This window comes from Macrobrachium nipponense, chromosome 7, assembly GCF_015104395.2.
Source record: "Macrobrachium nipponense isolate FS-2020 chromosome 7, ASM1510439v2, whole genome shotgun sequence".
Taxonomy (NCBI): domain Eukaryota; kingdom Metazoa; phylum Arthropoda; class Malacostraca; order Decapoda; family Palaemonidae; genus Macrobrachium; species Macrobrachium nipponense.
In genome coordinates, this window is record NC_061109.1 from 100,296,424 (window position 1) to 100,318,635 (window position 22,212).

The 22,212-nt window shown below is 41.4% G+C and overlaps 1 protein-coding gene across 1 annotated transcript in view; it reads left to right on the plus strand.

The window, feature by feature from the left end:
* Positions 1-22,212, plus strand: part of LOC135217784 (mediator of RNA polymerase II transcription subunit 12-like protein) — a 375,610-nt gene that overhangs the window by 330,494 nt on the left and 22,904 nt on the right. Inside the window, 1 exon segment of the mRNA XM_064253813.1 lies at positions 7,956-8,094. Within this exon segment, the coding sequence (XP_064109883.1) occupies positions 7,956-8,094 (139 nt within the window).

A 22,212-nucleotide genomic window follows, 5' to 3' on the forward strand; every position in this document is an offset into this window, starting at 1 on the left:
GTATCTGTGTATTGATATGTACCAAGAACTCTAAAGCAATTATGACAATAACTTGAACAGAACAAACTTCAATAATAAAAATATATGAAGGAATGTATATGACTTAATATACAAAACCCGTAACCATTGTAAATAAGATGTATCCCCTAGCATAAAAATAAGGGGATCACATCAAAGAGATCAATATATACAATCGATTGTGAGTGTCCCTAGCAAAAAAATAAGGGACACCCACCATATCCATCATAAAAGCACTAAGAAACAAAGGTAACCGTAGATGAACAAGGCAGGCATAGACGAACTGTTGGGTGAGACAGGTAGAAAGGAGGACTGGATCTTCTACTAAAGATTAGGCAGAGTCGGGGGAAACTATGTTACCCGCCGCAACTGCTGAAAATTTCAGAGCTTCCAAGGACTTTAAGTAATGACGTTTAAATACTGTCGGCGATTTTCCATTCCAGTATATTTTTTCAACTCATCGAAGTTCATATGTTGGAAATAGTTAATTGAGGTGGCTACTGCCCTGACATCATGTGCTTTTGGAAAAGAGTCAGGATTGGCTTATTTAATAAAGTACAGGATCTGCTGCCTGATGCCTTTAATAGATAAAGTACCACCTTTTTCTCTCTTAAAGAGAGGACCCGATGAGGATGAGGAGGTCCTAGACAGAAAGGCTCGTAAGGTCGATACTGGGCAAAGAGATATATCTTGTGGAAGGGGTACTACCTTCCATGGTTCCCACCTCATCAAAGGATCTTCATTCTTTGCTATAAAACTACGTTCCGAAGAAAGTAGCACTTCCCCTGTGGGAAGAAATTGAATATGATCCCGGTTTCTGGATAATGCCGACAGTTCTGAAATTCTAGCTCCTGAGGCCAAGCTTAATAAAAATAGAGTTTTTCTTAAGAGCATTATAAATGAACATGTGTCATTATCAGTTTCTGAAGCCAGCTTTAGAACATCATTTAAGAACCATGATACTGACGTAGGCCTTACAGAAGGTCTAAGTCTAGCACAAGCCTTGGGAATAGACGAGAAGTAGGAGTCTGTCAAGTCTATGTTGAAACCAAATTGAAAAATCTTTTTCAAGGCTGACTTGTTTGTCGTAATGGTGCTAGCTGCTAAGCCTTTTTCAAATAAAGACCTGAAAAAGGATATAGCTGAATTGATTGTCATGATTCTAATATCTGATTCTCTCAGGAAGGTTGCTAACTTTTTGACAGCAGCATCATACTGTCTCAAAGTTGAATCTCTTTTATCGGATTCCAAGAAGAGAATGTTTTGAGGGTCAATATTCGCATCTCTTTTCGCTGCAAACTTCATGAAATCCATAAAGTTAGGGTTTTTAGAATTCCTGAGGAAGCGAACACAGTCTTCGTTTGCACTGACTGGGAGAGCCTTTGACTGGGAATCCGAAGAGGGCGAAGACCCAGTTCCAGAATTAGAGGGTACCAATTGCTCTTCGGCCATTCTGGGGCTACTAGAGCCACTTGACCCTTGAATGTCCTGAGTTTGTTCAGTACCTTCATGAGAAGATTCACTGGAATAAAGACATAAATCTTCTCTCAGTTGTTCCAGTCTAGGGCCAGGGCGTCCGTGGCATAGGCCAGAGGGTCCAGGTTGGGGGCCACATAACATGGGAGTTTGTGGTTCGCTTGGGATGCGAAGAGATCCACTTGTAGGCCTGGACTCTCTGAAGAATCCATTGGAACGAAACTGTTGTCCAGTGACCATTCCGACTCTAGAGGTACTGATCGGGATAAAGCATCTGCTATGACGTTTCTCACTCCAGCTATATGGGTGGAGGAGAGGTGCCAACTGAACTTGTCCGCCAGGGAGAAGATGGCTACCATGACATGATTTAGATGACGTGATTTGGAGCCTCCCCTGTTTATACAATGTACTACCACTGCGCTGTCCAAGACTAGCTTTATGTGGAGTACTTTGGCGGACGTAACCTTTTTAGAGTCAAGAACACTGCCATTGCTTCCAGTACGTTTATATGGAACTGACGGAACTGAGGTGACCAAGTTCCCTGAACTTTCTTGAACTGGGAATATCCTCCCCAACCGCTTAAATGAAGCGCCGTGTGGATGGTAATCCCCGCCCCAGGAGGAAACTGAAGGGGCACTGATATCGATAAGTTCTTGACTTTCGCCCACGGGCGAAGTCGATTCCGTAGAATCTGAGGGACTGAGGATAATTTGTCCCTGGACCTGACATTTGCTCGTGAGCGCCAGATTCTGGTTAGGTCTTTCAGTTTGGCTTTCATCAAGATGTTTGTCACTGATGCAAAACGGAGTGAACCCAGGATCCTTTCCTGAGTTCTTCTTGACGCAAGTTTGTGACTCAGAAATTGCTTTACTGACTTCGCTATTGCTTTCCTCTTGGCTGATGGAATCGACAGAGTATGGGAGGATAGATTCCATTGGATGCCCAGCCACTGAAAGTTTGACTCTGGAGTGAGTCTTGACTTGGTCCTGTTTATCTTGAAGCCTAGATATTCCAGGAACTGAATCACTTTCAGTGTTGCTATGTGGCATTCCTCGACTGTTGGAGCCCAGATCAACCAATCGTCGAGATACGCTACTACCATAACCCCTTGCGATCTTAGTTGTTGAACTACTACTTCCGCCAACTTCGTGAACACCCTGGGTGCTACGTTGAGCCCGAAAGGAACTACCTTGAAGGAGAATGTCTGGTCTCCTATCTTGAAGCCCAGATACGGACGGAAGTGTCTTGCAATAGGGATATGATAGTAAGCGTCTGTAAGATCGATAGAGGTGGTGACGGCCCCACGGGGAAGTAAGGTCCGTACCTGCGAGATCGTGAGCATCTTGAACTTGTCGCAGCGAATGGCTAAGTTTAAGCGGGACAAGTCTAAGATTACCCTTCTTTTTTGTGAGCCTTTCTTTGGAACGCTGAACAAGCGTCCTTGAAATTTTAATCTGTTGACTCTCGCTATAGCTCCTTTCTGAAGGAGGTCCTCCGCATACTCCGTCAATTCTTTGGATGGAAGTTGGCGGAAAGGTCTGGATGGGGGCGGGTCCGCTACCCAACTCCAACCCAGGCCTTTTGACACAATGCTCTGTGCCCACTTGCTGAAATTCCACCGGTGGCGGAAGTGAAACAGCCTCCCTCCTACCTGAAAGTCCTCATTGATGTTGGTAGCCTCCTCGGCCTCCCCTTGAAATGCTTTTCCTCTATTAAAGGACCCTCCCGATCCTCTACCACGAAAGGATCGCTTACCTCTGCCTCCCTTAACCCGAGCGGTCATACTTCTGGGAAGCCTGACCCTCGAAGACTTGATTGAAGGCTGGAGAGAAGCGTAAGAGGTGGAGGGTTGAGGCTGGGGGGAAATAACATAAATTGGCTGCGACTGAGCCTTGGAGGTAGAAGGTTGGGCTGCTTGCACCAACGGGACAGCTGGAACCGGCTGAGTAAAGCGTGGCTGTTTCTTCTGGTAAGGCTGGAAACGTCTGGGTTTCCTTTGAGCCTTACCCTTGACCACTTGATCTTGGCGTCTCTTGGCCGTAAGACCCCAACGATCTTTAAGGCTTTGGTTTAGTCTTGTAGCCTCTGCCTGTACCTCCTTCACCATCGCCTCTGGGAAGAGGTCTGCTCCCCAGATGCTCGATGTAAGCAACTTATTCGGTTCATGCCGAATCGTTGCTTCTTGGAGGACATGTTTTCTACAGTTTGTTCTAGCCGTGGCGAACTCAAACATATCAGACTGCACCGTTTGAGTCAGAGACTTGGTGAGGAGCTTAAAAAGTGGCTCAGAACCATAGGAAATGGTAGCCACCTCGGTCATGGCCATGGTATTGATAGACCTGGCTAACCTAGATTTGGCATCAAATTCTGCCATGGAATGAGGCTATCTGGAAGCCTAGGCAGCTTCTCACCAAACTGCTCCATAGCACAGTCTGGTTTGAGTTTGCCCGCCGAAAATGTGTTGGGCAGATCTTCCCACAACTCACCGGCTGAGGGAAGTAAAGGAGACGTAGGGTCCGCTTCTTTCAGCTGAGGCATCGAATCCCCTTCTGGGTGCCCCCCCGCTGGAATGGTGGTCGTAGCGATCTTTGTCAAGAAAGGGAGCGGGGTACTCTCTTCCATTGTAAAGATCGTAAAAGGACTCTTAAATGGTTGTATCTTCGTGTTGGAACAGTCCATGTCCTCTAGACACCTGAGCCATTCTCTCTGAGCCTGGTCTCGTGAATAGAGGACTGTCTCTTTCGGTACCTTATCGTCTCGAGTCATGGCCGAGGCGGTGAGCCTGGCGTAGCCGATGAACGGAGGCTGAAGGTCTTCCGGGTAGAACTCGAAGTCTTCAATCCTCCGAGTTCCACATTCCGGGATAGAGATAAGCCCGTCTTGGAAGGGGGCGTATGACGCTACTCTCCAAGGATTGTTCATAGAGAACGGAGGTAGAGAGTCATACGGAGGCAATTGCGCTCCCCCTGTGCTGAAAGGTGGGGGAGAAGCTAGTGGAGCTTGACTCAGTCCGGCTATAATGTTGTCCTGAGAGTTGATCCTATCAGACAACCGGGAGAACATCCGTTCCATACTGGTTTTCAGAGAACCAACCAGATCGCCCACTTGTTGCAATAGACCAGCATTGGAATCCAAAGCCGAGCTGCTGCGGAGGTGGAACGGGTGGCCTCTGAACCGGAACCAGAGGTAGTGGAACTGTTGACTCCGCTGGAGTGTGTGATCTCTCCCTGGAGGATCTACTCCTAGAGGATTTAGAGCCGGACCCAGAAGCTTTAGACCTCTCTGCTCCGGGATTTCTAGCCGGAGACTTACGAGATGAAGATGACGCCGACGCCGTCTTTTTAGACGACGACGACGTCTTAGTCAAGGTTTTTACTGCTTGACCTTTGACCTGGGTGGGTCTAACGGGAAGCATCAGGAGAAGTATACAATTCTGTACCTGTAAAGCCTTGGAAGGATGGAGAGGTTGCAGGGGTGGGGTAGAAGATCCAGTGGCACCCAAGGGCATCCCTTGGGCGTCCAACGTACCTACCTCGACCAACAGGTCGTCTACACCTACCATGGGTTCGATATTAAGATCCAATGTCGCGACTTCCGAGGAGATGTCCTGGCCTGGATCCGTCAACGAGGCAGCGAGCTGTTGTTGAATGAAAGCGATAGTCGGGGCCGCCTCTGCTGGGTCGACGTAGCCCGTTGACTTGCCTCCGGGGAAGATCAGTACCGCCAACCTCTTCTCAAGAATGTAGGGCATACCCTTGGCGGCGTTCTTCCCAAAACCGCCGACCCAGGCCCGCAGGGTTGCCAGTGCGGTATCCTTCACAGCCGGAGCCTGGAAGAGAGGGTATTTATTAGATTTTAAGATTAAACTTAAAACTAAACTAAAATTAAAAAAAGCTTAACTTAAAATTATAGGGGATAACCAAAAACCCCTTGTATTTTTATCTTAAGTTTAAGAAAGATTGAATTTAGAAAACTTAAGAACTATAACAAATTGGGGATGGCTAACGGAGTTGGAATACTTACCCCGTCTAAAAAGCTGGTGGCTCACCAGATCATAACAGATGGTGCATGTCTCGTGATACCAGAGCCCTGGAGGTCCCCGTGCGGAGTCGCGCATGGAGCATGGGACCGGCAAACTTCATGTCCACAGGGATCTTGAAGTGTGGCGGCGCATCCCGGATGCTCACAGTTGGTGGTCTGTAAGTGAAAAGACACATGAGTATCTTAAAGGCTATCACTTACAGGCTAAAGGACAGAATGAAGAACTCCGTTGCATGCCGGAGCTCGGAAAAATTTTGAGCATAACCCCTCCCTTAACGCCTGAATAGGCTATAACCCCGGAGAGATCCGGTGAGGCAGATAAGGGAGGGGGATGGTTTAAGGTAGCTTAAGATAAACTTACTAGTTTAACATAACAGATTCTTAAACCTATAAAATTCGAACGTACCGGACTAAGTCCAGTGCGTGGCGGAGCGTGTCGCGACTCAGCGCAACGGAGGGGTTAGTAGAGACCAACTGTATGCCTCGGTCCACCCTGCTGGGGTGGACTAGCACCTTTCCACTTGGATGCCGGGGCTCCGGTAGAAAAGGAGCCCCAGTAAGGTGGAAAGGGCGAGAGGGCCACACAGACTCCCGCGCTAGCAACGGAGCGACGGAGTAGCGACGGAGGGGGGAAAGGCCAGTCCCCCAACCTTACCATCCGGCCGGACCGAGAAGCTGGAGAGGTCGAGTCCAGTCTGGGTCTGTCCCGTCCCTCTACTCCCTCCGCCTGGGGGGAGAGGGAGGCAGGCTCGGGTATGCGGAGCGAGCGTGGGCAGACCAACCCTCCCCCCGGCTCTATGGAAGAGCGGGAGGGGGGAAGATGACTGGACAGGCGTCTGGCTGCTCCGTGATCACGTAGTGACCACGGGGCGGTAACAACAAAACAATGAAACAATAAGGCCTAGAAAACACAACCGGCTGATCAGAGAGATGCTATCGGGAAGCAACCGAACTGAAGAGCGGTAGCATATGGGCCCTATGAGCCATAACCTAGGCTAAGTGAAGCCAGACGCCTACACTAACATAAACATAGTAAAATATAAAATAAATAAATCATTGAAATAAAGAAAGAAAACAAAAATAGTAGGAGAAAAAATCCAGGAGTGTACGACTAACCCGAAGGAAAGTCTACCACTCAAAGCTAGCCGGGGCCGATACTAAGAGCCGTGGCTAGGGTCTGGATAGAAGGGGCCTACATAAGGTAAAAAGACATGCATGCATGACATAAACCGTGTAGACTGTACCCTAAAACAAATAGGATGATTAAAAATAGAGCGTACTAAAGTAAGGGAATGTTCTGGGTATGGGAGACCAAGAACGAACCCGCCACGAGGCAGAACCATGCTGCCATGCTTCCGACCTAGAGTTCGTATTTATACCTAAAAAACGGCAAATACGGGCTCAGGGACGGAAAAAACCAAATAGCAATAAACATTGAGTACTTAACTTAGCTGCAGCGATGGCTGCACGCTCCATGATAAATAAATCCAAAATTAGGGCACAAATAACACAGAGTAAAAAAGGGCACGTGTATACAGTGTGCGCTAACTGAAAAGGAAGGAGATTTCTATTGGCAATCGGCTCGTGGTAGTGGTCTCACTCGCCATAGTGTTCATACCGACACCCTCTTGGAGGGTGAGCGAGTCAGTTGTACTGACCTTTTCTTTATTTATTTATTCTCTGGTATGTGTTAGTACATTTACCCTAGAAATAATAGATTAAAGGATATTTCGCGCAGCGACACGAGCTGAGCCCAGAAATAGTTGCATCAGTTTTATTTCTTATAAACATGATATATTTCGGGCCATTTTTCTTATATTTCGTAGATGCTAGATATTATGTAGTGTAAGTCCTTTTTCTCTCCCTTTTCTTCTTGTTGCAGTTCTTGAAGATTGGTTTACAATAAGAGTAAGTAAAATGGGACTTGACATCTGAGTCTCACTTTTAGAATAAGCATCTTTTATAATTTTTTGTACATTTCTGCTGACAAATCATGGTAATGTGTTGATTTTATTTTGTGTATTGTGTTCGCAACCATGAGAATTCTTGAAGTCCAGAAATACTGTAAATTTCCTGTTGTGCTGATTTTCTGTTTAGAAGCTGTATTAGTTACCAGTAGAGTTTACAAAGTTTTTTAGATTGACTCATTGATACGTTTCGAATTAAAAAATTGGTAAACAATATTTGCTTTTCCAAATCTATTATAAGTATGACATGAATGGCTTTGTCATTTGTGTTGTGTTAAATCTCTCTCTCTCTCTCTCTCTCTCTCTCTCTCTCTCTCTCTCTCTCTCTCTCTCTCTCTCTCTCTGTGGTGACGAGTGATTAATGCAAAAAAATACATTGTTCCCATTTGCTTTTCCATCAACATTTTATTGGTACTTTTATGTTCATCAGTTCCAAATTGTTTTTCTTTTCAGCCAACTATGCCTAATATGAACTACCCAAGTGGACCTGGATTCACTGGACCTAATCCAGCACAATGGGGAACAGGGTTTAGTCAGCAGCAGCCACCACAGCAGCAGCAAGGTTATTATTCCCAGCAACCATTACCTCCAGGTTGGTTCATTTTTTCATTTTTCCATTTTCACTTTTGTATAAAGAACTGCCTCTCTTACCAGGTTGTCTAGCTGTGTCTGCAAATTGGCTTCTCATGGGTCAGCTTAGTTGAATCATAGACCTTCAATAACAAACGCCAAGTCAGCTCAGAAAGAGTTGAGAATTTGGATTTGATGGTCTTGTCTTATTTAGTTCCTGTTGATGATAATTTTGATATAAATAAAGAAAACTGGTCTTTGGTCAGAATACCAATAAGAGACTGGAAGCTTTATATATATTATTTAATACTTTCCTCCCCTTGTATATTTCTATATTTTCTCTTAGAAAATGTAGAAATTTTGGCTTAAGTTTTCATGACAGCATTGGATTGGTAATGAGGGCTACATAGACATGTGACTTGCTAGAATATTTGTTTTATGTTTATGTTTATGGTATAGTAACTCATATTTTATTAAAGGGTATTTACAGTACTTAGATATGGTGTGTGTGTGTGTGAGAGAGAGAGAGAGAGAGAGAGAGAGAGAGAGAGAGAGAGAGAGAGAGAGAGAGAGAGAGAGAGAGAGAGAGAACTGAGTATGCTTCCATTGAAGCTTACATGGTAAAACATACACACTTTTTCACTTTATTTACATTTTACACCATCCTCATTGTGTTTTTATGCTTGATTTTTCCAATGTACAGTTGTAAAGCAAAAACAAAGCCAAGAAAAGATACAGCACAGAAGAGAGAGAGAAGCCTAACACTCCTTCACTTCTCTATATTTTATGCTATTCTAATTTATATTTTTACTGTAATTTCTTTTTTTTTTTGTATAAACCAGAGGATAAATGCAATTGTGTGAATAGGGCATGTACGTGCAATAGCACAGTATCTTGCCAACATTTACAAATTTGCATTTGAAATATTTTTATGGTACGTAATTAAAAAGGAAACATCAGCTGTGATATCTGACTCGCTTCTACCTCGGCTACATATCAGATGACAGCTGCCACATATTACTTGCATATACATTGTTTATTGTTTTTAACCAGTTTCCAGCTGGCGCCAGAAGACTTATCCTAATGTAAAGACCGAAGGCTTGTTAGCTGTGAAAAAACAAATTAATTAAAAATTTTACATCATGGCAACATTCCTGAGCTAAGATGAATCTTAACTGTTGCAGAGACAAGAACACTAGGATATTGAGATACATTACTGATCAGGTTCCTTGGATAGAAAAGGAAGGTTCAACTGGGAACCGAACTAAACCCAACCTAACCCAATCCCAAACTCTTGAAGAATGGGAAGATTTTCTTGCAGAATTCGTGAAGCAGAAGAACATGCTCTGGGAAATCGAAGGGCTTGCCCAATAAACATAAGCTCAAACCAACAAGGCTTGGTAAGAATCTCACCACTTGCTACACAAGAATTCAACCACTTAGGCTAAGCTAAGATGGAAAGGAAGGTTTGAACTAGCTAGGCCAGGCTATGCTAGGCTAAGAACTCAACTACTTGACTAGGCTAGGATGGCTAAGGTAGTTTCGAACTAGCTGGGCTAAGTTAAGAACTCTACCACTGGCTAGGCTAAAAACTCAACCACTTAGGCTAGGCTAAAGATGGTAAAGGCAGGTTCAACTGGCTAGACTAGGCCAGGCTAAGAACTCAACCACACGCTAGGCTAAGAACTTAACCTCTTAGGCTAGGCTAAGAACTTAACCTCTTTGGCTAGGCTGAGAATGCAACCACTTGCTAGGCTAAGAACTCAACCACTTAGGCTATGCTAAATTAGAAAGGCTAGTAGTTCCTCATTCATTCTTTGCCTTAAAGCCTTCTTGGTCTAGACCAGTGGTTCTCAAGCTATCGTGAGATTTTTCGCATGGCAGTCTCCTTACAAGTTTTAGATTGCTCAGAGGACATTTTAAAAATTAATTACAATTAACATTACTGTACGGTTACTGAAACAACACATTTTTATCAAACTGTTATATATTCAGAAAATGGTAACATTAACCCTAATGGACGGATAGCTTCTCAGGAGTAGGGTGAGATGGATTGATCCTGTAGAGAAGCAATATAAAGCACCATTGATTTGGAAAGAATCAAGCGGGAAAGAGGTGCTAATATTTCTATAGCCCATAAATTCTCTAATGGCAACTGGCTAAAATCACGAATCTGGCGTCTCAGGACTTTAGTTCTGCTTCTGACTTCAAGAGAGAATGTAGTGTCTGTCAAGATTTTAGTTTTATGAGATCTTAATGGGCAATTTACATAGGTTCAGTCGGATGTCAATTAGAATGCAAAATATATTTTACAATTATACTTCAGCAAATATACCCTTATATCAACATACATATACAAGATATGTCAAAGGAAATATTAATGAAACAAAGATCACAGCATTATAAGAAATCGTTGATTAGAGACACGCTGCATTGGAGCCGACATCAAGCAAGGCAATACTGTACAAGTCAGATGTATGGGACCAATATCCTTACAGTAATTAGGCAAGAGAGAGGGATTCTGTAAATACATTAACACTGCATCAGAACCCCTAACATTAACTTATAGCTTTATATGATTATATAAAAACAGACAAAAGACAATAAACAAATGAAATTTTAACAAAACACAATAGAAGCTTACAAGTCGGTCAGTGGAGGGCTGCTTTGGTAGTTATCTGTCAGGATTTACACATTCACTCTATACCTTGGATGATAAGAACACCAACTACCCAAGGATTAAAAACTGGAAGTTAAACTGACACCTTCCAACAACACCATCTATTGACAAATTTGTTCATGGCTTCTTAACCTCTTCATTACCGAAAGTTTGTTTGGAGGTAGGTGGGTACCACCATTCAAGTCTACTACACCGCACCGGTTGCATAAAGGTGGTACGCATAGTACCACCAAAACTCCTCTTTTCAGATAGGGACTTCCAATCATTCTGTAATTTCGGTTTGAAGAGTTTGGAGCAAAATAAACAGTATGACACGATGCCAGACGTATGATGAACCCAAAAAAATATTATTACTGCTTATAGTAGTGTGTAGGTGACAGATGAACTGCGTCTCAACAAAAAATCACAAAACCAGACAAGCGTAAACATGTAATAACTTCTACCCAAGTAAAAAACCAGTTGTATCATCATTTACTGTATTTATTTATTTATTCACTTATTACATTTTACAAATAAAAGATATGAACACCAGATAAATGAAGGTAGAAATAAAGCCTTATAGTAACTTTATATATAAAAAACCAAACCAGAGAAAAAGTGAAAAAGCGATTTTTTCTGAGGACAAGAAACTTGGAAAATTAGTTTAGATACCCCTGATGTCCCTAAAGTTGTTTTCTGTGATGAAACTAATCTTAGAAAACGTAGAAAATGACACCGACCAATTTTTGAAAGATATACTATAAAATTTGCGATTTCCATATTTATTGGCGGGGCTTTCGCTTTAGTTTTTGCTCTTTTTTTTGTAATTACGTGCTTATTTACTGTTCTATTTTGATAATACTTTATGTGCATGTTCCAGGTGCGATATACCAACATTCTGTAAGACCGAATTTCTATTCAAGACCGTAGTTTTCTCACCGACCACTAGTGTCCCTTGTACAAGGGACACTGAGTTTCACATTTTTTTTCATAAAATCATTTATTTTCCTGTAGGATGATAAAACTAACAGAGAATAATGCGTTATTATAGTGCTAATAATACCTGATAATTTCATTAGCCTGTCTTGATTAGTGTATTTTTGGCAAATATTTTTACGATCGGCACCCCTCCAAACTGGAGTCACTACCAAGAGATTCAGTTCGGCAGCGAACGCAATGTTTACATTCTGCTCACCCACCCGGTAAAGAAGGGGTTAAGACAATACTTCAACAGCGTCTCTGTCTCACTTGACATCTTTTTGTAAATTTGCTCATAAATATACCAAGGGGTTGCTGTTGGTTTTTGTTCTTGCTTTTTACCATAGTATGTTGGTTGTAAATGTAATTATGCAAAGAAAAATGCAAATAAATATTACAAAAAATGTACAAATAAAACACGTTACTGAATCTTGATTCTCGGTAAATTTACATAAATATTTTTCAACAAATATGCTTAGAATTTGTTACTGACTTTATTTCTTATCTGTTTTGATATTATATGAGCTGTAATTATAATTTTACAAAATAAAATAAAATTATTCATTAGAAAAAACATATATAAGTTGGCTAAGTTACGATTGTCTTGAAAAAGAGGCTCCACAAGGGGATGTAAATAGTGATTTTCAACTTCTTGTGGAAGGTAGGGAAAATTTTATACAATCTATTTTCTTTTCCCATATGCATTTGCATATGTTCCTCTTTCCATTGATGTGTTTTTTCGTAAATTGGCTGACCTCAAAGTTTACCCGGCCTGGGGAGCTGCATATTGATTTTTAGCCCGTCCACTAAGGGTTAAGGTACTGAAACAAAGCTATTTTTTTTGGAAACCAGATTATATATTAAAAAAATGGAAATCTTAATCTACTGAAACAAAAGCTTAATTTTTATTTGACAGCCAATTAATTAATAAGAAAATGCAGCCTATATGGAACAAAATGTTTTTTGGCCAAAACGTACAATCATTTTGAAAGCAGTAATTTTTCATGTCAATGGAGCTCTGTGATTTCCTTGCAGCGACAAACTGGTGGAATTCATGGATTCAGATACTACCAAAAATGACAGGCATATAAGAAGTCGGACAGGCATATAAGAATTTTTCGTGGAAGTCTGGCTTATTGTCTACCAAAATTTGCTGTATTTCTCATCACGTACTACAAAAACTCACTTTAATACTTCCATTTGGAAAGCCACCTTGTGTGTGAATGTATTAAGTGTGTCTCAAATTCAGAATCACTTTCTTTGCATAATGCAAAAAACAAACGAGAGTTAATTGTGTTTCATTAATAAAGTTGTCTGCTTTAATCAGCTTAATAAAGTTAACTGCTTTAATCATTTCACCGAGAGCATTGCTCAACTCACCAGGCATGGTTTTCATTGTTAATGCTTGGCAACAAATAGTGCAATGTATATCAGTAATATCTGGCAATATTTGCTTAACCAAAGTTTGAGAAGCAGAACAACACCCAAGCATTTCATAAAACAAAAATTTGTATTCCAAGTGCTTGTCATGTACATATTGTACATAGATGCAAAGTTGGGCTAAGTTGGAAATATTTGTCGTTTCATCAAGCTGGATTGCAAAAAAGTTGAAAATCGAATTGTGAATCTTGAAGGATCGCCTGCGACAATGTGTTATCAGACAACTCCGCTTTACACCTTACAGTATCTTTTGACAGGGGGACATGCTTCAGCTTATTAAGTTCAGAACTTCCAAACACATTTAGTATGATATCTTTGCAGCAAGGTAATATCAGCTGTCCTCCAATGGTATGGGTTTTTTTGGCAACAGCTATTTTCCTTGAAACCTAATAGGAGGCAATTAAACTAGACTTGTTGTTCTGTGAAAAGAAACCTGTGTTATCAAACCTGGATTTGTGCAATTGTTTGGCTTTGCGTCTGAAGAAGTCTACATATTTTTTTTTATTGAACTGGGATGCTTCATTTCCCAGTGTCTCTTTAACTTGCTGGACTTTAAAGAAGTAGATGCCAACACCTCAGACAACAAAACACACTGTGGTTTCTCTTTCCTTCTACAAGTCATTACAATAAGACCTAATTTCAAATATGAATCATCATATCTCATCTTTTATTTTTGAGCCATTATAAAACTGAAAAAGGGGAATAATAAACTTGTAACAATGAGATAGTAATTAATAATTCTTACAGTGTGTACCTAGAGTAGGTATCACCACTGGTAGTGATAATAGTAGGACGGTTCAGAACGTACCACTGCATTTCGCAACATGCGTCAGTGCACTGACTTTAGGACTGTACAGGGATACCATTCTAAATATTAATTTTATTTAATTTATTTTCTATTCTGTGTTAGTAATTGTTAGTGACACACACACGCACACACACACACAACAATAATTTGGTTGCTGTGATGTGCTATATAAATAAATCAAGTCGGCCTACAGTCATTTGGCCCCTTTGTATCACGCATGATACCATCGTTTGGTTTTGCACTATAATTTAACTACATCCCTGGTACTATTATTGGTTTTATAAAATAAATACTATAGGGTATTCCCTTTTACTTACAAAATGACTGCAAGAAATGTTGTAATGTAATGTATTTGCTAGTTTTTATTACTCTTTCTCTCATTTAAACGGTCAGATAGAGGCAAAATGGTGTGTGTGTATGTGTATACTTATCATTAATCTGTTTTTTTTTATTTGTGTCTCAATAATATTTACTGCTTGATACCTACGCCTATCCTGGAATGATAAAATTCTCAAGTCCATTTTACATTCATATAACTTCCATATTTTTTTTTTCTTTCACCATTATTCTCTTATAAGAAAACTAGTGAAAGACACATATTGTGGTGAAGAATAAAGCATTTTTGTATTTTGACTACGTATTCCACAAGCAAAAGAACATTTGAGGCCCCACCCGCAAAAACTCAGTAAGAGCCACTGAATTATTGCTAACACAAATATATTGATTATCGTACATATTTATATACCAAACGAAGCCTTAACTCCTAGGCTATTTATTTATAAGAAATGAAAAAAATATGATAAAAAATAGTGTACAGACACACATGTACAGACAATCACATCTGTTTCACCATTGATATACAACAGCTGAATTGCTAATTTTATTTATTGTGTAAAATACACATTTTTCATCCACATTATGTTGCATGATAGTAAGAAAATATCAATAATAACAATTTCTAGTGTTATTATTATCATCATTATAATAATAATGACAGGCTACACCACACTGTTAGTAGTAGTAGTAGTAGTAGTAGTAGTAGTAGTAGTAGTAGTAGTAGTAATAAATATGACAATAATAATAATAATAATAATAATAATAATAATAATAATAATAATAATAATAATAATAATAATAATAATAATAATATGTGGCGCCGTGGCAGAGTGGGTTAGGTTGTCAATGGACTGGTTAAGCAACATTGGGGCTGGTCAGTCGTTGGATGGGTGACCGCTCTCCTCGGCGTTGATTCCTTGGGAAAGGATCTTTACCATAATTTCCTCAGTCTACTCAGCTGTAAACGAGTACTTATCCCTGATGTGGTAGGGTCCAGCTGTGGGTTAAATAGCAAAACTCAGCAATGATGTTAAGATATGAAGGAATAAACGATAACGACATAAATGGAACCTCTGGCAACAGAGGAGCTTCGTCTGGCAGCCAGGTATTCAACCCAATTGAAGGGGAAGACGGTCAGGTACTTGGAGGTCGTCATCCAGCAACTGACCACCACAACGTCAGTAACCAACAGCCTGAGATTGGAGCTACAGAAGCAAGCCAAAGGAAGAAATGGACAAGAGAAGAAAATAAGGAAATATGGAGATGCTACATCAGAAGCAACCCGACGGAGAGAGGATATAGAAGAAGGTTGGTCAACATCTGGCAGACCAAGTAAGGAACATAAAGGAAAAGAACTGGCTCTCCCCAACAAAAAGAGAAGAACTGGAAAGGGAAATGTCACACGACAATGAATTACACGAAGACGAACTGAGAGACTATGCCACAGAAGACAACAGGGATAATGAGGTATCAAACAACTACACACGAAGAAACACCGACGAAGTAACAGAGAGGACGGAATGGGTAGAAAAGATTAGACAATAGATGGAGCCAGATACAGAGAGAACAAATATCCCCTCCATGAAAGCCTACAACACCAAGAAATTAAGGGAGAAAACAAGTGAGGTCAATGAAATAATGGGCATAATACACACCACCAGTATCACAGAAACAAATAACTTGGCGTATGCAGGAGCAAGATTAGTAGCACAACTGATGGGGATTCGAACACCAACACCACCAGCACAACCAACCCAACAGAAACCAAAACAGCAACCTCCTTGGAAAAGGTGCCTGGAAAAGCAAATCATGGTGATGAGATCTGACTTGAGTAAACTGAAAGAGATGGCAGAAGCAAGAAAACAAGGGAGGAACCTGTTACGGACTCTGAGATCTCAGAGACAATGTTACGGTGTCGAAATATCCTGGAAAGGGTCGACACAATGTTATGGTCTCTGAGAGAGGTCTGCTTCAGGTTCGATATGAAATAATAAAAAAAAAAAATTTCAACACCAACAGTTGAAACTGGGGATACGAATATAGAAAGAAACACTGACACAACAAAGGTTTATTTACAAGCTTACTAACAAAGGTAAATGCAGAATGGTATCTCCTATTTACATAAAAAGATAGAATCTTACACTGCATGAACTGGGTGAACAGTGAGGTAATTCAAATACTTGCTAGTCAATTTGGCAATTCGACGCGCTGGCTTCATAAATGTAGAGCGGCAATTGCAGACATCCTCTCGCCTCCGTATTGCAGAAACTAGTCTATTTGTACGGCAGGAACTTCCCCAAAACCTGTAGCAGGACCTTTCCTTCTCTGAAGTCTGCTCGACGTCGCGATAACACGGAATAATTCGTCCACTCTTGAAGACGATTAGACCAATATCCAACCAACTCTCGAACAACTCGTCTGATTGATTGATACTTCGTCGGTTCCTTCGTCTCTAGTCTCTCTCTGACGATCACTGCTGCTGATCTCTCACTGATAATCTGATCTTACTAACTGGTGATCTCTCTCTTTTACAATCTCTTCCTCTTACGATCACTGTTTGCTCCTACTTCCTCCGTCGTATTTATACGGCATCCTGGGGGCGGAGCCTACGGCGAGCGTCACAGGTTCCCGAGATTGCTAGAATTTCTTAGATGAATCTAGACGAGGTATTGCATCAGAAAACGCGGCGTTTCTCATGTCACATTGGCGCGTTTTTGCGCTCCACACCACGCCCAACGATTCCAGAACAGCCGCGATGAAAAGGCGCCTCCAACATGGGCGCGAAAGCCTCCTTACTGCCGAACTTCTCGAAAATGCGTTCTCCTTTCCTTTATCTTTCTTTGCTAGGAAGCAATTACCATCACAGAACCTCAACGAGAAATACAAAGTACAAGAGAGGGGACTAAACATCACAATAGAAGATGTAAAACAGAGGCTTAAGGCCAAAGCACATAAGATCCAACGGTACATGAACAGGAATAAGGAATACCAACAGAACAAACTATTCGGAACCAACCAGAAAAGACTGTACAGCCAACTAAGAGGGGGAAGACAACCACCAAGAAATTCCTGAAGCCGAACCAAGTAAGAGACTCTGGGAAAACATATGGAGCAATCCGGTATCACACAACAAACATGCAACATGGCTCCAGGAAGTCAAGGAAGAAGAAACAGGGAGAATAAAACAAAGATTCACAGAGATCGCGACAGACACAGTCAGACACCAACTAAAGAAAAGGCCAAACTGGAAAGCCCCAGGTCCCAATGAAGTCCATGGATACTGGCTCAAAAACTTCAAGGCCCTACACCCACGAATAGCAGAACAACTCCAGCATTGTATCTCAAATCACCATGCACCCAAATGGATGACCACAGGAAGAACATCCTTAGTATAAAAAGACATAGTGAAAAGCTATACAATTACCTAGAGGAGACAAACACCATCCCCCACCAACAGACAGAAAGGCTGCAGAAGGAAGTGTAGGGGCACAAAAGACCAGCTCCTGATAGACAAATGGTAATGAAGAACAGTAGGAGAAGGAAAACCAACCTAAGCATGGCATGGATAGACTATAAGAAAGCCTTCGACATGATACCACACACATGGCTAATAGATTGCCTGAAAATATATGGGGCAGAGGAAAACACCATCAGCTTCCTCAAAAATACAATGCGCAACTGGAATACAATAGTTACAAGCTCTGGAGTAAGACTAGCAGAGGTTAATATCAGGAGAGAGATCTTCCAGGGCAACTCACTGTCCCCACTACTCTTCGTAGTAGCCATGATTCCCATGACAAAAGTACTACAGAAGATGGATGCTGGGTACCAACTCAAGAAAAGAGGCAACAGAATCAACCATCTGATGTTCATGGACGACATCAAGCTGTATGGTAAGAGCATCAAGGAAATAGATACCCTAATCCAGACTGTAAGGATTGTATCTGGGGACATCAGGATGGAGTTTGGAATAGAAAAATGCGCCTTAGTCAATATACAAAAAGGCAAAGTAACGAGAACTGAAGGGATAAAGCTACCAGATGGGAGCAACATCAAACACATAGATGAGACGGGATACAAATACCTGGGAATAATGGAAGGAGGGGATATAAAACACCAAGATAGAAGGACATGATCAGGAAAGAATATATGCAGAGACTCAAGGCGATACTCAAGTCAAAACTCAATGCCAGAAATATGATAAAAGCCATTAACACATGGGCAGTGCCAGTAATCAGATACAGCGCAGGATTAGTGGAATGGACGAAGGCAGAACTCCGCAGCATAGATCAGAAAACCAGGAAGCATATGACAATACACAAAGCACTACACCCAAGAGTAAATACGGACAGACTATACATAACACGAAAGGAAGGAGGGAGAGGACTACTAAGTATAGAGGACTGCGTCAACATCGAGAACAGCGCACTAGGGCAATATCTGAAAACCAGTGAAGACGAGTGGCTAAAGAGTGCATGGGAAGAAGGACTAATAAAAGTAGACGAAGACCCAGAAATATACAGACACAGGACAATGACAAACAGAACAGAGGACTGGCACAACAAACCAATGCACGGACAATACATGAGACAGACTAAAGAACTAGCCAGCGATGACACATGGCAATGGCTACTGAGGGGAGAGCTAAAGAAGGAAACTGAAGGAATGATAACAGCGGCACAAGATCAGGCCCTAAGAACCAGATACGTTCAAAGAACGATAGACGGAAATAACATCTCTCCCATATGTAGGAAGTGCAATACGAAAAATGAAACCATAAACCACATAGCAAGTGAATGCCCGGCACTTGCACAGAACCAGTACAAAAAGAGGCATGATTCAGTGGCAAAAGCCCTCCACTGGAGCCTGTGCAAGAAACATCAGCTACCTTGCAGTAATAAGTGGTACGAGCACCAACCTGAGGGAGTGATAGAAAACGATCACGCAAAGATCCTCTGGGACTATGGTATCAGAACGGATAGGGTAATACGTGCAAATAGACCAGACGTGACGTTGATTGACAAAGTCAAGAAGAAAGTATCACTCATTGATGTCGCAATACCATGGGACACCAACGTTGAAGAGAAAGAGAGGGAAAAAATGGATAAGTATCAAGATCTGAAAATAGAAATAAGAAGGATATGGGATATGCCAGTGGAAATCGTACCCATAACCATAGGAGCACTAGGCACGATCCCAAGATCCCTGAAAAGGAATCTAGAAAAACTAGACGCTGAAGTAGCTCCAGGACTCATGCAGAAGAGTGTGATCCTAGAAACGGTGCACATAGTAAGAAAAGTGATGGACTCCTAAGGAGGCAGGATGCAACCCAGAACCCCACACTATAAATACCACCCAGTCGAATTGGAGGACTGTGATAGAGCAAAAAAAAAAAGAATAATAATAATAATAATAATAATAATAATAATAACGAACAAAGGTAGCTCCCACAATATTGTGAAAAATCAAACTACTTTCATCAAAATTATAATGCTGCAAATTATAATGCTGAACATTCTATAATCATAATAATAATAATAATAATTAATATGATGACTATTATGAAACGAAAAAAAATAGTGAAAAGAATGAACAGTAGCCTTAAACCTTACTGAAAAGAAAAAAAAAATTTTTCTTGCATTAATACTGAGAGAATAATACTAATAATAAAAAATACATAATGATAATAATGACATTTTGGCAAGTATAATTATAATCAAGCTTATAGTACTCAGAAAATAAGCTATTCACATAATTAACGCCAACACTTTGAAAACACTTTTTCTTGCAATTACATGTTGGGCACACCTTTCGTGCTGCAACTTGTCTCTGGGTTTTGCTACTGCTAACGTATCCTTCACCAGAGTGTCTTTTACGCTTATTGATGTTTTGCTTGCTTGTTTCTGGCTTACATAACCTTATTTCTGAGAGACTTAGAGCTGGATTTGGCTTATACGGTGTTGTAGCAAGACATTAGACTCGTAGAGTACTTCACTGCTGCTAACTAAAATTTTCCAGATTTGGCATTAACGGCATTTTTGCAGATGGGGCCTGATTTGGTAGCATATATTAAATGCCAAACTGTATGGTGAGAATAATCCTAATTATAGCCTAAGTATGGGGATGATGTAACAATAGGATTTGGTGACCCTTTCGTGGTTCCCCTGAGACGCCTTTGCTGACCCCCAGTTTGAGAACCATTGGTCTAGACTCAAGTCCCTAACCAGTTGAGAAAGTCTGAATCCCAAGAAGAACAGTCAGGTCAGTTTTCTCTTAGGATCAATTCAAAAGTAAATAAAAGATGAAACAAGAATTTGTCTTATCTGGGAAGGGTTCAAGTTCTGGGTAACACAGACTTTCAATTCCCACAATGAATGCTGTACGGGTTTGATAGAATGAATCCATTGACTTGTTGTGGGCATAACAGTTGGAGATCAATCTCATACTCATATGTAGAAGGCATGGAACATCTGTCTGAAGTTTCCAAGAGCACTCCCAGCAGTCTTTTGCTGTGGTTAAAAGGCATTGCACAGACTTGCTGAATTACCATTGGGTAGGTCATCATCTCTTCCACCAGAAGGGCTACACTCTCGAATGAAGGAATAAGGTCTTGAATTCACCTTTGACAAGGGAGAACTGGCATGCAGCCGTGCAACGAATCATGTGATGTTGAACGATGCAATTGTGAATGTCATGGAGAAGAAGATCACGCTCTCTGCCTAGAAGAGTATTGTCCCCTGATTCTGGAAGGAGAACGATGAAAGTAGGACCTCCATCACGTACACATTAATGGTGTGAATAATGTACACTGTCATGCGATGAACCATGTAAATGGTCAAGTGACGAATCATGTACACAGTCATTTGACAAAACATACAGTGTCGTGCAACGAATCGTGTACACGGTCATGTGATATTGAACAATGCATGTGGGAACATCCGGGAGAAGAAGATGAATGCCTAGACTTCTTGGTCACAGGATGAAGAAGCACTACTATGATGGGAGACATGATGGACGACAGCCTCATGTCCATGGCTGTTATCAGAAACACGTCCATGGGGATGAAGAAGAGGCGAGCTGAAGTCTCTAGAAGAGGAGAACGTCTGGGAGGCTCTGGAACAGCAACCTTAGAGCGGACCACCTTCGACTTCTATATGGGAGCCTTGTCATCCTGCGCCAAACTCAGACAGACTGAGGGGGCACTGTAGAAACTTCAAGGTTACTTCAAACTGGAGAAATACAATGAATCAGAGTTCTAAAGAAAACTGAGAGTAGGAAACATATGAAGGATCCTTAAGAGTCTTAGATTTCTACGAAATCAAAGAACTCGAATGGGCAAACAATCCATGAACAGGACGAAGGTTGGTTGCTCACTCTACCCAAGTGTCCAAAGAAACAATGGAGAAGACACTAGTTGGGGAAAATTCCTGAACTAATATCAGACTTTGGTTATCTCTCCAAGTCGTCTAATCTGAGGAAAATGAGCACCAGGTGGTGAGATCAGTAGGATCTTGAAGAGAAGCTCCACTGGAACAAGCCCTAGCTTGATGGGTGGTGAGCACTGAAGAGGTAGGCAAAGATGGCAAAAAAGGTCTTCCTTCATCTTCTACAGCAACCGTAGGGCCTCCATAGTACATGACACATGAAGAAAAGCAAAAGAATTTACCAAGAAAATCCAATGCCGAAGGTAGCGGAAGACTTGTAGCCCTTCTCTTGAACACAGTGTTGATCGAAGCTATGTCAGCTGTAAGAGTGGTACCCCCGCATGATGACGTAATCTCACAGGCCAGCACAAAGAAGGCGCTCTGAGGCTAGAAAGGAACACACTGCTGACAGGACTGATTAGGTTCCAAACTCTCTTCACAGCACCAATGATCATACCAAAATTAGTGAAGTGGCAACTCTGGCAGAGGGAAGCA